This window comes from Numida meleagris, chromosome 2 (assembly GCF_002078875.1).
Source record: "Numida meleagris isolate 19003 breed g44 Domestic line chromosome 2, NumMel1.0, whole genome shotgun sequence".
Classification (NCBI taxonomy): domain Eukaryota; kingdom Metazoa; phylum Chordata; class Aves; order Galliformes; family Numididae; genus Numida; species Numida meleagris.
The window spans coordinates 28,892,737-28,909,867 of record NC_034410.1 but is presented as its reverse complement, the minus strand read 5'-3'; the positions used below and the strand labels follow the sequence as shown (position 1 = coordinate 28,909,867).

Genomic DNA, 17,131 nt, shown 5'->3' with positions numbered 1-17,131 from the left:
CCTCACAAGCATATCAGCAGGGTTTCTTTAGACTATCCAGATCTTGCACTGCTGACTGAATGCTCACCAGTTTGAAATCAGGAGCCGTGTAATCCCAGAGCTATTCCAAAGCCAACCGACTCAGCCTCTCATCTGTGCTAAATAGATCAGTTGAGCAGCTGTGTTGGGTCTGGTTTAGTGCTGGTTCCTGTGTCTGTTGCAGAAAATGGGAAATTATGTGAGCTTGGGCCTGTCTAAAAGAATGTTTAAGTGGCAGTAGTTTGAAATACGTCATATCAAAGGAGGACTGAGAATCTGATGGCTGTCTCTCCTGGTAGCTGCAATACAGCCTGTGTAAGAAGCTACTGTGCTCCTTGTAGCCTGCAGAAATTAGCAGAACTGACTAGCTGTTATTTTTTCCTTTGCCACTTTAGGATTTCATCCATTTACTTTGTTTCTTTAGTGGGTTGTTCTTTATTTCTGAATCTGAGTCTTTCTATTCATAAATAAAACTATGCTTAAGTCTGAGTAAGTATATGGCTTCCTAGTGATGTGCATAAATTGTTTTTTGAGGTGTTTTCTAGTACTTAATTCTGAAATTTCTGAGTTTTAGTACTCTGAATTTCATCATAGTTTTTTTTCCTTTTTTTCTGTCCTAGACAGTTAGAGCTAGAAATACTCATAAAGAAGCTTGATATTTTGCTTAGATACTTGCAGAATTGTATTGGATTTTATTTGTGAAAATAGAAGGTTTTTTTAATTTTTATGCTGCAAAAGTTGATTTAGATCTCTGTGACAGGCATCTCCGAGAGTTAATATTGATGACAACTTGGTAGCAAAACTGGCAGAAACACTGAACCATGAGGATCCAACACCTGAAATCTTTGATGACATTCAAAGAAAGGTATACTTTGTTCTTGCTCTATTTCATTGGCATTTTTAAGACTGTGGGGTGTTAAACTTGACTTCAGCCAGAGGAGGAAGAAAATCAAATACCAAAAACCGAAAACCTGTTTCACTATTTTCCATTTCTATAATTTCCTTTTCTATACAAATCTTATTCTACATTGTCACCTTCTGCTTAGCTGTATGTAGCCCATAATTTTTAAAGTAATGCACAGAAAGAGGTGGTGTCCTGAGTTAAATTAATTATGAAGCATGGATAAAAATTATGGGATTATTATTTGTGTTTGTTTACCAGTCTCAGAAAATGTGACTTTAGAAGTAACAGATAAGTGGTACAATTTTCATCTGTCATTAGCTCTCTTTTTTCAGAGGTGAGTTAAGTGTATTACTGTATTAAATTTTACTTCTTTCAAGAAATTAATTGGCCAATTCCGTTCCTTCAGGACTGCACAGAAGCAGCAAATGCTGAAGATGAAACCATCTTTTCAATACCTGAATACTTAGACTTGGTCACTCAAACTTAATGTATACTTTTTTTTTTTCCAGCGAATGATTGATTGTTTTGTCAGTAAACTACACATCCAGTTTGAGAGATTTCTATGTTTTTAGTCATTAACTTAATGTTCTCATTTGTACTAAAAATGAATTATATGAGCTGCAGAACTTAGAATCACTCTGTTGTATGTGAGAACCACGTTTAAGACAAATGAAGGCATTTTATCAAATCTACATTGCTCCAAGTAGGTTACAAGGGCCTTACATTCTTGTTGAAGAGAGAATAAAATTCTCATGTGTTATGAAAGAAACTGACTTCCTTAGAACGACTTGTATTTTTTTGGAGTATTCTTACCAGGTGGTACCACTTGTACAGATTCATTCATATTACATAAAAACGTATATACACATTGATTGCCAGTAAGTACTGCTTAAAAATCAGTAAGTGAAGATCTTATTCTCCTAAGGCAATTTTGTAGGGGATTAAAATGTCACATAGTGTGTGTTCTTCCTTTTAAAACCCATATGTAATTAAATTACTAGTTACCTTCATGATAAAATTCTTTTAACTGATTGAGTAGATAGTTTGGTGTTTGGATGTGATGACACTAAAGAACATGTCAGTATAGCAGGAAAGCAGTATGTCACTGTTTAGGCTGTCGATAAATTTTTGAGGTGATGTCATTAATTCTTTGTGATGGAGGATGATACTGTCCTGGCTGAACTGAGAATCTTCAAGGAAGTAATACGTGGAGTCTTCTCCCCTTTCCTTTCTCTCTTACACATCTTCCCATAAGTGTTTTCAAGTTTATGTTTACATCAAGACGGAGAAATAACCTGTCATGAAATCGTTGAGGACCAAATATATTTAGAGTGCTGCTGGAATGGTTAAGAGGAGAGGAAGGAAACTTTTACAGTTAATGTGCTACTTTTCTTCCTATGTGTGCATACATCACTAGTAAGCGAGAGAGTTTCTGTTTATTCTGTGTTATTCTTCTATCACAATTAATTCTCATAACCTTTTCATCAAGAGTAAGCCAAAACTGAAATTTCTCAGACTTGCAGTAGAGTTTTAAAGGAAACCAAAAGACACTCTTATAATACATGTTGTTCAAACAGGATTTTTGAAAGCTTGTCTAATTAAAAAAAACATAACATTAATATTTCTAATGTTGGCATTTTTATTTAATAAGGTGTATGAATTGATGCTGCGGGATGAAAGATTCTACCCTTCATTCAAACAGAATGTATTGTATGTCCGCATGTTAGCTGAGCTAGATATGCTGAAGGATCCTAGTTTCCGAGGATCAGATGATGGTGAAGGAGGTGAGCTCTTTACCTGTCAGGGAGATTTTCTGGAAATATTCTTCTTTTATTTTTTTTTTACGTTAAAATCAATTAAAATTTCAAATTTACTGTTTTCTGTTTGTGTTTCTATGTAAATTGTTTGGCAATGCAGAAAGGTTTTTTTCCGTAGTAACTTTATTAGCTTCATGTAGGTTGTTGGGTTTTTTTTTTTTCAAGTTTTGGCCACAATTATGTTGCTAAAAAGTAAGTGTTCATACTCATGACTCCTCCTCTGCCTCCCCCCTCCAGTATTGAGATTCTTCATCTTACTGAATTGTTTTAATACATAACCACGTTATTCACATGGCAATACTCAACAAAAGTACGTAGATAAGGTTTTTAAAGCTTTCTGAAAACTGAATATATGGGAAGTCATTTTTTTGAAAATTTTTTAATGGTATGACTTGAACTTGAAAGTTCAGGATTTTTTTTTCCCTGTTGCTCTTATGCAGAGCTGGCGAGCTTTCACTTCTGGAATTTTCATTTTATACAGTTTTCATCATATTTTTTAATCATCTCCCTGCAAACTTTTAGTTTAAAATAACTTCCCTCCTTTTCTTTACTCTCTGCTCTAAAGAAGAATTTTAACACAGCTCTCTTTATAAATAAAATATTGCTTTTATTTCCTTAAGGTGCAGTTTTTTGTGAACTTAGTTATTCTTAAGTGCAATTGAAGATGGAAAGAGAGTTGTGTTCTTTACTACCCTCTAGTGATGTATTTTGTTAATGCCTGAAGAATCTTAAAAAGATCAGCTTTGTTCTTTCCACTTAACTGCCTCCAGTATCTGCAGATCTTACATTACTATACAGACTACATAATAACTCTTCTGCAGCCCTTTTTTTGGTTCCCAAGCTAATTTTACCTACTTGTTCTTTTGCCTGTTCTTTGTTTATTCTCTCTGTATTATTTAGACCAACATTTGTGAATATAACTACTAATTTTCATGTATTTTCATTCTGTGGCTTTTATTTTCTTCGCTTAACATTTTTCTCATTTTATTTTATTATGACCTTGTAAATTCTTTAACAAATCCAAGGGAATTCTGAGGAAATTTATATTGGGTCAGATACTGTTTAGATTGTTCTTGAATTAACATGTTTGAATTTGTAAATTTAATGAAATCATTAGCATATTGGATGTAGTCCTACCTCTAGAAGTTACATAAATTTAAGATAATAATTTAATCTTAGATTGAATAAGGAAGAAATGGAATCTATCAGAGAATCCATCAGAGAGCATGGACAATTATTTAAGTATTGTGGAGATAAAGTGGACTTCATGCTGAAGGATGCCTGGTATTTTGTAATTTCCAGCTAGCATTCGGTGTTTACCAGCATTTGGTTGTTAGCTCTAGTAAGCTGAAGTGCACAGCTGACAACTCAAGCTACACTGAGTAGCTATTTTTTGTTGTGCTAGTGTGACAGAAATTCTAGCTTTATTTCACTTGGAGAATGTTAATGTTGCTTTCCTTTCTATCCGCATTATGGTGGAGGGGGAAGAGTTTTATCACTGTATTTTTTTTTTTGTTGTATCCTTAGTCTACTGAATTTTCTTAAATGTTGCTGTGTCTTCTGTAGTATGATACCTGCATTTATTGTAAGACATATTGGATGGGACATAAAAATGAATTATTTTTGAGCAAATTATATACTGACTTTATGTTAATTTGTTTATGTATGGACTTGAAAGTTAGGCTAACTGTAGTATCTTGTCCTTTTTTTCTTCTGTTTCTTTGAGTACTCTCACATCTTAGTGCTTATTCTTGTAAATGGCTTTGAGTTTTTAAAAATCAGTTGAATTAGAAGAACATTTTATTATTCAGTATGAAAACAGACTTACATGGTATTTATACTCTAATACAGACTGAATACATGCCTATATGATAAATACATTCTAATTATGCATACGTATAAAACATATGTTTAAATGTTTAAATATTTAATAACATTTAGATCTATTTGTAACACAGTGTGGCCCCAAGGAAGTTCGCAACTGAATAATTCTCCTTAACTTTAACTCAAATCTAATGGAAATTATTCAACTATTAAACTGACTCCTTAGTGAAGTAATTTAATGTAGTATGAGCTTAAAATAAAAATACATTCTTTGGAGTATTTATTTCATATTTGTCGTTGTGGAAACTTCCATACATTTCCATTTAGATGTCATTATTGGGAACTGGCAGTATTTATGTGTAGTGTACAAATGTTTTGCAGTACCACCATAATTTTCACAGAAATGAAATGACAAAAACTTCTGAGGGGTTTTATTTCTTGTGTGTGGCCCTACATTGAAGGAAATCTAACTTTTTTTTTCTTTTTCCAATCCTCACTGATCCCAGAATCTTTTAATGGATCACCTACTAGCAGCATAAATCTGGTAAGTGCTCTTTTTTTTCCCCCCTCCCTGACACTAGAGTATTGTAAATTAGTTTCAATTACGTACATGTTAGAGGGGTTAATTCATTGCAGTTTAATTTCTGAAAAAGTCTGCTATGCTCTTGAATCATATTGAAAGGCACATTAAGGCTCAATTAATCTCTAAGATAAAACTCTTTTTTGTACTTTGCCTGAGTCTAATGAATTGCTTACATAGTTTCTCACTGAAAGAGTGTATTAGTAGACTGCAGTTAATTTATGAAAAACATACATCTGTATACCTGTTCTTTATGTTAAAATAGACGTAAATTCAGAGTTGAGTAATAATAGGTGAAGACAAATCCTTTGAAACTAAAATCTCAATTAAGCTGTAAAAGAAAGCGTCTAATTTTAATTTAGTGGGGTTTTTGGGGGACTTGGTTTGGAAACATACATGTATCAGAGTTTTATCTGTTCAAAATATGAATCTTTGTTTTCTAATCTGACCACTTTCAAGATATGTATTTGGAAATACCAGATATTCTGTTTTTTTTTTCAACTAATTCTTAAGCATTTCCATTCACTGGAGCCTTTTCTTAGCAAAGTGAATGTATTTAATATTTGAAATATGCTTCATGCATGTACTTGTGGTTTCATATGTAAAAGATGTGTAGAATAAGTGATGTATAACCGATGGTTAAATGATTATAAAGTGTAACATAACTGCAACTTCTTTTAAAACTTTCAAAAAAACCACCAAAAACACTGTGTCAAAAATGTGCAAAAAGTAAAAATCAGAACAATTTTGATGTATTTCCTCTCCTCCATCTTACTTGTTTCTTCATATTATATCTAACTGAACAAGATAAGCAAGGCTCAGTAGTGCATTTGAGAGTACTTTGCAAACTCTAGTTTCAGAAAGGTTTGAAATCAGCGTGCACCTTTCTGGCATATGACTCATAGCCCCTTCTAATTCTTTCTTGGAGGATTCTGTAGCTCTGTAAGAATTCCAGTGTGTTAGTTAGATCATACGCAGCATGCAGAGGAACATAATTTATTTTTTAAAATAGTACTTTTACTGTAAATAACAACATGGAAGCTTGCTAATGTTTTTTTGTTGTTGTTGTGATTTCTATTGTTTTCATCTTGTTTACATTTAGAAATATGAAGAGAAGGTTCACCAGGTGGAACTTACACTAAATCCTGTTAGATACAGAAGTAAAACTTAGGGTTTTTTAATATTTATCAATTTGCATACAATGCTGATAAAGTGTTACAAGAGATTATTGTAATTGACATTTCTTTAAGGAGACCTTTCAAATATTGCAAGTATTTTTGTAAAAATAACCTGACATATCAGAATTACATTTTATGGATTGGGGTTTCTCTTTGTTATAGCTTATCTGGTGAGTGTTTATGTGCTACTTAATTTTATGCGGCTTTTCCTAACTAAGCTGGAAAATCATAAAGCCGTTACTAAGCACTGTTGCAAAACATATTTGCATGTGATGGTTCAAAAACTTGAATTTTGTTCTTGTTCTGAAAAGTATATTTCCAGAATTCAACATATGTTATTTTTATAAAGAATGAAGAACATTCTTTATACAAAATGTTTAATTAAACAGAAATGTTTAATAAAACTCTTAGGCAGAAGAAATTTTACTTTCTGTATTCTTTATTCTTCAGGGATGTTTGGGGTTTTCAGTGCTTTTACAGGTGTTTGAGTACTGGTGGATTAGTTTTTCCTGGCTGAATTCCATGTCAAGAATACGTTTCTGTACAAATAATATTGCTCCCTTGTGCTCGTTTGTTGCGTGAAGTAAAATAGACCTTGGTAAGGTTACTTCAAAGGTCATGGAATTTCAGTACTTTTAGCTAATGACAGTGTATTAAGAAAGATTAGGTTGTGGCATGATAGTTTCGCATTTTAATTAACTTGTGTTCCTCTCTTTTAAGATTATTTGAAACGTTTAAGGAAAAGTTGTCTTTATCTTCTTAATTTCTGCCTCTAATTTGACACCTTCATGTACTACACTAAACCAGTAGGGTACATTTTGCAGTATAAAACAATTGTGGAATATTTAGGCTCTTGCAGATATCGTTTAACTGCTTCCATAACCTGAACTTTATGTATTCCTTTTCCACTGAGCAAATGGAAGAAGTTACAAAGGTAGTACATATCCAAGACTTTGAATGGCAGCAGAAATATCCAAGTTGATCTTCTGGAGGTCATTCATGTATATTAGTCTGAACTCTGTGCAGATATAAGGAAAGAAAAAGGTCAGGTTAGTGATGTAGGGAGACAGGAAAAGAGTAAGAAACGATGCCTTAAAAAAAAAAAAATACAACAATAGTTTAATGTCAGGATTGCATAGCATGTAAAGTATTAGAGTTGCCTAAATTAGCTGGGGTCTGAAAACCTATAAATTCTGTTTCAGTAGCTCTGTCTTTGGCCCTTCTTACTAATCTTAAATAATAACAAAGCATCTTTAAAACACCCATTAAGCTTCTTTTGATCCCAAATAATTACCGAAGAAGGGGACAGAATATTAGCCTGAGGATGTACATGTTTATGTTTTACATGAGAGAATGTGTCTGAGAAAACTGTTCATTGTTTTTTACACAGGGTGGAGAAATTATTCAACTTTTACTGCACTACGCCTTTGTCTAGTTGGCAGTCAATTGAAAGAAACAAACAGTATAAAGATATAAGTAATAATAAGTAAAACCTCAGTTACGCCACCTCTGTATCTCCACAGCTGTACTGCTGTATTCTTTTTGTTTTTCAAATGCTCGGTGAAAGACTATTTGTGGCTGTACTTCTATTAAATTGAGATATCAAATGAAAGTGGTAAATACATTTGAGTGGTCACAAAAGTATGTGAAACTGTGTGTGTGTGGGGGGGAATACTTTAGTAACCAGGTAATAAAAACATAATTTTGTTGTTACAGTGCATTAAGCTATTCTAATAGTATAGTGAACTGGAAGTTTGAAAATGAGCTAGGTTAATCAAAAAGCATCTTGCAAATGAGACATGTCTATGATCTTATTCTCTCTTGCTCATTTCTTCCTTCTCCCCCCTCTCTCTCCCTGCAGTCCTTAGATGACCTTTCAAATGTCCCTTCTGATGAGACAGTTCAACTTCATGCATATATCTCAGATACTGGTAAGTTAATCTGTTACAATAGCCGCTTACTTTTTTTTTTCCAACTTTTGAGTGGTTTTTTTTTTTTTTTTAATATTACAGGCCCATGAATTCCTAATCCTTTCCTTTTTTTTTAACATCATAAAACATTTGAATTCATACTCCCCACAAAGTCCTTGTAATGGAACTCCATACAGAATTGTTGCTGTAGCTTGGGCTATATCTGTACCTATAATGAAATTTAATTCTTGCTGTTTATAGCATTATTATTTTTCCTTTCTATGGATGACAGGAAAAAGTTAATGAACTGTTGTTCATTAATTTTAATATTGAGTATTTATTTTTGGCAATTTTTTAAAGAACAAATTATGAAAGCCAACTCTTTTTCTTTCTAGTCACACAAGTTGAATTCTTAAGTGTTTACTTCCCTTTTACAATATATTCCCCTATTTTCTATGCTTCCTGATTGGAAGGTCAATTTAAGGTAGTGAATTCAGTTTTTACAGTGGTGACATTTTTTGTTATTTTAGCAAATTTCTGTTTATTAATAACCTAAAAAATGTATGATAGGATAGCAAATAATAAAGCTCAGGTATTATTTGCAAATACTGTAGTTAGGCAAGATTCCACTGGAAAATGAGTTTGTCAGTGGGTCTTTGGTAGAGTTTACTATGCAGTAGACTTCTCAAACTGTGTTATTTATATAGCACAGATGAAAACTGTGAGCAAGAATTCAACTAGTTGGCATTAATTAAACTTACTGCAACCCAGCATGATATAATCCAATAGCCTCTGTGGAGCTGGCCCTCAGAGAAGGGGAAAAATAATTTTACAAGTTAAGAATCACAATTTTTCTTGTACTAAAATTGCAGTTGTTACTTGTTTTCTGAATTAAATTTAGAAGTTTCATTGTTTTGATCTCTAGAGAAAATAAAATGATCTTAAACTCATGTGAACTATGTTAAATTTATAATCTGATGCCAGCAAGTCTTGATTACTATCAGCTTGACTCCATTCATTCCATAATAATTCAGATGAACCAAGGAATATGCTTAGGTTCATACTGTAAGGATTAAACTAGATGTCTCCTTTCTCTTTACCTTCTATTTGAGCAAGACATAGAAGTCTCCGTGCCTTCTGGGTGCTGCAGGCAGCATGCACATGGTGCATCTGTGCACAGGCTTCTTTCCTCTGCTGTTTATTGCCCTTTACTGAGCTCATGCCGGGGTTACAAGATCTTCTCCGTAGTCATTAAGGATTCAGCTTGCGTTGTGTTGCAAAATAAGTCTTTGTTAATAAGATATAATGTAAGGCGTGGTGGCAGCTGCTTCTTTATTTTTCTACAGCCCATGGCATGGACAGGTACATTCTTTGTTGGGTAAGGAGCTGGCTGGAGAGCCGGGCCCAGAGAGTGGTGGTGAATGGAGTTAAATCCAGCTGGCGACCGGTTACGAGTGGTGTTCCCCAGGGGTCGGTGCTGGGGCCTGTCCTCTTCAATATCTTTATTGATGACCTGGATGAAGGCATTGAGAGCACCCTCAGTAAGTTTGCAGATGACACCAAGCTGGCAGGAAGTGTCGATCTGCCTGAGGGTAGCAAGGCCCTACAGAGGGATCTGGACAGGCTGGATCTCTGGGCTGAAGCCAATGGGATGAGGTTCAGCAAGACCAAGTGCCGAGTCCTGCACTTTGGCCACAACAACCCCAGGCAACACTACAGGCTTGGGGCAGAATGGCTGGAAGACTGTGTAGAAGAAACGGAATTGGGAGTGTTGGTTGATGCTCGGCTGAGCATGAGCCACCGGTGTGCCCAGGTGTCCAAGAAGGCCAATGGCATCCTGGCTTGTATCAGAAATAGTGTTGCCAGCAGGAGTAGGGAAGTCATTGTCCCTCTGTATTCAGCCCTGGTGAGGCCGCACCTTGAGGACTGTGTCCAGTTTTGGGCCCCTCACTGCAAGAAAGACATTGGGGCCCTGAAGCGCGTTCAGAGGAGAGTGACGAAGCTGGTGAGGCGTCTGGAGCACAGGCCTTATGAGGGGAGCTGGGATTGTTCAGTCTGGAGAAGAGGAGGCTCAGGGGAGACCTTATAGCTCTCTATAACTACCTGAAGGGAGGTCGTAGTGAGCTGGGGGTAGGCCTCTTCTCTCTTATAACTAGTGACAGGATGAGGAGGAATGGCCTCAAGTTGTGCCAGGGGAGATTTAGGTTGGACATTAGGAAATACTACTTTTCCGAAAGAGTGGTCAGGAGCTGGAATGGGCTGCCCAGGGAGGTGGTTGAGTCACCGTCCCTGGAGGTGTTCAAGAAATGTTTAGATATAATGTTGAGAGACATGGTTTAGTGGGGTTATTGGTGGTAGGTGGATGGTTGGACTAGGTGATCTTGTAGGTCTTTTCCAACCTAGCTAATTCTATGATTCTATGATTCTACCGCCCCTGGCTGGCTGTGGTCCTCCTAGAGGTCCATGGGTTGTGGTACAGTGGCTGAATTACAGACTGGTCAATGTGAGTTTAGAGGATGTGTTTTATGCAGCACCCATGGGGCAGTGGCTTCCTGTCTCTTTACTCTTGGATTCTGCACTTGTCGTTCTTCTAGAGGGTTGACACCAAAGAAGATTGGTGATGCTCCATTCCGACTGTGTGTTTAATTAGTGAGGAATTCTTCCCTTGTTAGCCCCTATCCTTGAGCTCGCTTTGCAGCTTAGTCGTCAGCCTTGTTCTTATGAAATATCAAGTGGTTAGAGCTGATGGTTTGACAGAAAAGTGTGTTTCGTGGAGCTTGAATGCGTTAAGAAATTCATAGAACTTCAGTATTTTCATCTAGGTAGGAGCCGTTGGCTCAATATTTGGAGTTAGAGCATGTTAACAGCATAAACGAGTGCAGTATATACATTGCTGGTTGTATTATATTCTGTAGTTTAGATGAAAGCTTTTGAAACAATTTCCTTATAGGGATGGAAAAAATGTGCAAGAAAATTTAATAAATTTAAATAATCAATGGAGAACAAAATGATGTTTCTTTTCAAAATAGCCATCTGTGTTTTATCCATTTATAGATTGGCTTCTCCATAAAATGTGTGTGTGTGTACATACATAAAATATGTATACATATACACACATGCAGAATACGTGCATTTGTGTATGTCTGTGTATATAATTTTTGCTGAGAAACAGTATGGGGGTTATTTTTTATCTTGTAGCCGGTAACTGCTAATGCTGAAGAAAAAAACAATGCTTAGGGTAATAGTGCTTTCTTTTGTATTTGTAAGCTTTCTAAAATACAACTGGAAAATACTTTGGAGACTGGAATTTCTTCTGGTTTCACAGTTGTCTTTCGCCTCTATCTTGAGTTCTTTAGGTTGAAGTTATTTTTTAAAAGATCTCTAGTCATTAAAGTTAGTACCTTTCCTATTCTTTTTTTTTTTATTTTTTCATGTTTTGCATGTGAATGAAACTTGTCTATCTTTAAGGCTACTTAGTCTCTATGAATTAAATTTAAGTTCAAACTCTTCTGGTGTTTTGGATAAAGGGATGACTTACTCTTCTGCTTGCATGTCCATTTTAGTTTCTCAAGTCTGTCATTTCAGACATTTCTTCACTTCACGTTTGTGTCCTCTCGTCTTCCTTCTTTCTGTTTGTTCCTTTTTTTTATTTTTGTTTTTAAACTACTAGTCTGTGCTGACTATGACCCATATGCTGTGGCAGGAGTGTGTAATGACCATGGCAAGACGTACGCACTGTATGCTATCACGGTCCATCGGAGAAATGCAAACAGTGAAGAAACGTGGAAGACATATCGGCGCTACAGTGACTTCCATGACTTTCACATGAGGATCACTGAGCAGGTAATTCATCTCACTGAAGTCTTTTAAGGTTTCTTTGAAAGGGTTTTTTTTCTGCGTGATGGTGTGGCACAACATTGGCTTTCTCATAGTGGGTTAAGATGTGGAGTAATAGCACTGTACTTTGCGTTAATGTGTACTTTTCCACCATTAATATAATAATTTGTACTGAGCTGCTTACAGGTGCAACTGTTCAGTACGTGATGTCTGTGTAATTCCTCTAATAAAAGGATATGCAGTGCTAGACTGAACTTTTATTGCTATATGCTCAGATTCCTAAACCTCCTAAAACAAAAGAGAAAAAAAGTATGAGGCACTTGTAATTCACTCAAGTAAACTGTACAAAGTAAAATCTCCTGACATCAAAAAGTCAGTGCTCTTAAGAATAGTGGTCTTAAGAGAGTAAACAAATCAGATTTGACTGAATAACCTTCTCAGTAATCAGAAGAATTGGGTTTCTCAAATGCCTAACAATATTACTTTGTTTTGAAAGTTAAATTTATGTTCCTACTGAGTTTACAGGCACAAGAATGTCACTGGTACACTGAAACGTGTTTTGTGTTCATGTCTGATGTTCTTTTTGACATCTTACGGGTGAAGGTTTGAATCTTTTTAAAAATTAATAGGAGGGGTAAGGATTAGATATGTTACAGTATCTGTATGGTCTTTAAAGAAAAAAAGTGCTTAATTGATTTACATCCAGTTTCTTTAATTAGTAATATTATTCAAAGTAAATATCTATAAAATAGAAGCAGTTCTTTGCTTACATGCTTCTGTTTAGATACAGGTATCTAAATAAAAACTGGACCACATTCTGTTCAGTTCTTTCCCATGACACTTTGCAAGTGAATGAGATTTGTAACATGAGTAAGAAGTGCTATGTGATGCTTTCTGTGGGCCATAAATGTTATAAAACCTTTGTGTCCTTCCAAGGTTAATGACGTCTTCACAAAAAGTCAATATGTAGGGACTGAAATAGAGTAAAACTCTCATTAAATCTGTAATTTTATTTTCCTCCATTGAGGAAAGTATACAACATTTTAGAGATCAGATACGATATACTGTCTTTACCCCTTAAAAAATTATTTAAGGTTTAGAGAATGTATTTGGATTTTGTCTGTGAATAATCTTGATTCTTCAGGTTGAACTCTTGTGAATTGCAGCAAAATTTTTCAGCATTCTGAAATGTTAAAGCCTCATCTTTCTATACTGTTTCACTGGAACAACTGTTCTTTGTGTAAAACTGGAACAGTGGAAGAAGTCAGCTGGTGCTTACCACTGTCACCGTGATAACCTGTGTAAACAGGGTGCTGCCATGCACTCCAGTGATTAAAAGTTTAATTTCTTCTGTAGTAAGTTCATAGGAAGTAGAAGAGAGGGAAGATGTTTTAGAAAGATGTGCAAGTTCTCTTGATGTGTAGTCATAACCCTACTGACTTCTGCCTAAATAATAATCATAAATCTTGAACATAAGCTTTTTGAGCAGGTGTTAGGACATGAATAAATTGCAATTGCAGAGTATACTAATATAAATCTGTATTTCAAAACTCTTGATGTGTTCTGAAATTAAATTTTGCCCTTGACTATCTCCTGAGAGTTGGCATGTTCTTGTTCTTGACAACCTACATTTTGGCTTCTCCAGGCAGTCATGAGTTCTGGGCTTGATGCAGAAATTGTCAGGCATGATATGGTAAATGATAGATGTCATTGTATTCTCTTCTCGTTTCTGAGGATACATGGTGATTTGAACCTCCATTGAATACAGAGCAAAAGATCTCTTTTTCTTCTAGTTTGAAAATCTAGCAAATATACTGAAACTTCCTGGCAAAAAGACATTTAACAATATGGACAGAGAATTCTTGGAAAAGAGGAAAAAAGATTTAAATGCATATTTGCAGGTAAGCTGTTATGTCTTTTGTTTGAAATTCTTTTTTTTCTGAGGTAGGAAACTTGCCCACAGTTTTTGTTGTTGTTTCATATTAAAAAAAAAATGTTGAGTGTCTCAGCTGAAGCTAAATGCCAAATTTAATTTTGAATAATGTGAGTAAATAGAAATGGCATAGATCTGTCATCAGTACTTCCTGATGTTACTGTAGGAAGTGTAGGTGCTCATTTTCTGAGATTATGTTACTCAAATTGCCAACAGAATTCATCCAAATAAACCATAACGAGGTAAATCCTAAACAGTATGACATAAGAAGTTTCAACTTTGTATTATCTAGTTATTTGGTCTTTTCTATGCTGTTTTGTTATATTCTGTGCCATTTCTGCCCTCACTTCTTTGAGCTGGTGAGATTCCAATTGTGTTGCTATTTTTTTTTTTGAGCATTGCACCACTTAACTTCCTTCCATTACACTCATTTTTGTGGTTACTTTCTCTTGTGCTGTTGCATGAGGGTTGGTGTGGCACCCACTCTGAGTACCACAACCGCACAGCTTCCCCATTCGGATGAGAACTGTGTTTTACTTCACTGACACCTAGCACCAAAGTATGTTGACTGACTTGATGGATGTTTTAACAGTAATGAAAACGTATTTAATGTATTTTTCTGTGAGATGCTATAATTAATATATTAGTTAAAAATTATAGAAATTACCAGTCAGCAGATTGTTTCCATCCTTAGAATAGTGTTATGTTGGAATAAAATTTAGAGGATGAATGAAAAAATACATTGCAAAATATGATGACTTTGTGCGTGGTGAACTTTAACTAAACTGCATGGCCTTTTTCAAAGTTACTTAAAAAGTGCCTTTCAAAAAATATTTTACTCAGCTCCTGTTAAATCCTGAAATGATGAAAGCTTCTCCAGCTCTAGCCCACTATGTTTATGACTTCCTGGAGAATAAAGCCTACAGCAAAGGGAAGGGGGATTTTGCACGGAAGGTAAGAATGTTTTTAAACCATCAAGGAAACTTAAGTACAAGCATTTGTTAATTTGATGGCTGCTTTAAACAAAGATACTGATCTGATATTAAGCTGTTATTTCATATATATTTTGTATGAAAATGTGATATTCACACATAATGAGTACATAATATTTCATATATAAAATATATCATGTATTAAGCTGCACTTTCAAAACACTTCACAAAGTATCTGAGAGAATATAGAAACATGGATTGCACTAAGACTTTTTAAAAATTGTGTTTGTTGCAAATGGCTTTGTCAGAGACATCTCTGATGTTATTTTGTACTTGTTTCTTCTAATATCTTTTTTCAATTCTTTACTCTGTATTTGCTGCTGTTAATGCTGTCCGCTCTTCAGCCCAAAAAATGAAATGCATTTCCCTTCAAAAGCAGCTGCTGGTTTAGTTGTTGTAAGCAGTGCCATTGATCAAATTTAGAGCTCTGAACTGTGCATTTATTTTACTAAGCCACCAGAACTCTCTTCAGATAAATGATTCTTCGTTCAGCCAGTCTGTGTGAGCACCTGCTTTGTAAATATTATTGTTTCTAAACTTCTAGTGATTTTTTAATATAAAAAGCATCTAAAACTGTAAGTTCAAGCTTGTTGTATTTCTCAAGTATTTTACACCAGAACAGAGTAAAACACTTCCTGTAAGTTTATCATTATTTGTGTAATGACTGGGTAAGATTTGCTTTAACTTAGAAATTTCCCATAATCTTCTGGGCATCACGTTGGTATTTGTACCTCTGGACTGATTATAAGTTATATGTGAAAGCCATGTTTCAAAGCTGGTGAGTTGAAAGCAGAAGAGAAATGCTTCTGGAAGTAGGAGTCTTAGAGGGAAGAAATGGTATTAAATAGACAAGAAAAGAGAAGCAAATACAAGCTAAGAAAACTAAAGATAGTAAATGGAAGTGACTCAGAAAAAAGATCTGAAAGATGTGAAGACATGCAGCAGGGAGGTAAAGATTGAGAAATAAATGAAAATGAAATTAAAACTTTTTGCTGCAGTATGTAACAAACTTAAGCAATTACCATTGTCCTTTATATTCTCCAGAATAGTGTGATACTTCTCATAGTACATTAATTTACTAGTGTCCTCATAGATTATACAATTCTGGTTCAACATCTTCCCCTTTAGATGGACACATTTGTAAACCCACTGCGTAACTCTATGAGAAATGTATCAAATGCAGTCAAGTCTCTCCCTGACAGCCTGGCAGAGGGAATGACTAAAATGTCAGACAACATGGGTAAAATGTCAGAGAGACTGGGACAAGACATAAAGCAATCATTTTTCAAGGTAAGAAAATATTTGGTAGTTAATGTGTACCAGTGAATTAATAGGAGACTATCGAGTCATTTTAACTTATGTTATATATTATAATGAAGAGTTAGGTCCTTGGACAGGAGAGCAGTCTGTTTTGTACCTATACCATTTTCATAAGGTTCAGCAGTCATTATACTGCTAATGTGGAGTTGTCTTTGATGTTATGTAACACGTTGGACGATGGAATTTATTGAGGGATCCATTTTCAATTCACTGCAGCCACTTGAGAATAATATGGAGGTGTCATTGATTTTTTTTTACCTTCCATTCTCATAAAGGTAGCTTGCTGTAATCACTGTGTTCATTAGCCAAAGAACACATGTATCAAAACTTACTAAGGAGATAATGTCTCTTCTGCTTATTCTTTGTTGAATTCTGTTTTTAATTAAATTTTTTTCTGCCTGTCCTGTCATCTACTACTGTTATCTTTTCTCATCTAATGTATTCCTAAAATATAACACCTTAAAGGTATGGAGTCATAGCAAGGCATGCTATCTGGGATTCCTGCATACTAGAAATCTTCCTTATGTGTCTGCCTTACCTTCCTTTCCCTTGCACTTCTACTTCTGAGACTTGCTGTAAGGTACTTTGGTCAGAAATCTTTCAATTTTGTACTAACAGATCAGTTATTTATAGCAGATGTAAAACAGTAACCAAGACGTGCTAAACATAAAAGGGAATAATAAATCTACAGTGAGAGCTTTTTTTGTCGTACTGGGGAGTGTGATTTCTATATATATATTTTTTGTTCTTGGAGGAGAATGACTGCCTCTGGACTTTGTCATTGCTGGCAGCTTCCCTGGTGTGTTACTAGCAAAATA

The 17,131-nt window shown here is 35.1% G+C and overlaps 1 protein-coding gene across 3 annotated transcripts in view; it reads left to right on the top strand.

The window, feature by feature from the left end:
- SNX13 (sorting nexin 13) overlaps positions 1-17,131 on the top strand; it is a 66,614-nt gene that overhangs the window by 40,067 nt on the left and 9,416 nt on the right. For 2 of the 3 annotated variants that reach the window (XR_002435137.1, XM_021386926.1), the window contains 8 exons: positions 779-883; positions 2,574-2,706; positions 5,070-5,107; positions 8,183-8,252; positions 11,935-12,074; positions 13,862-13,969; positions 14,845-14,955; positions 16,122-16,283. Coding sequence is in view for 2 of the 3 variants with exons in the window: in XM_021386926.1 (XP_021242601.1) it covers positions 779-883; positions 2,574-2,706; positions 5,070-5,107; positions 8,183-8,252; positions 11,935-12,074; positions 13,862-13,969; positions 14,845-14,955; positions 16,122-16,283 (867 nt within the window). In the remaining variant the exon portion in view is untranslated. The remainder of the gene's footprint in view (positions 1-778; positions 884-2,573; positions 2,707-5,069; positions 5,108-8,182; positions 8,253-11,934; positions 12,075-13,861; positions 13,970-14,844; positions 14,956-16,121; positions 16,284-17,131) is intronic. The other variant, XM_021386927.1, reaches the window with a different exon arrangement.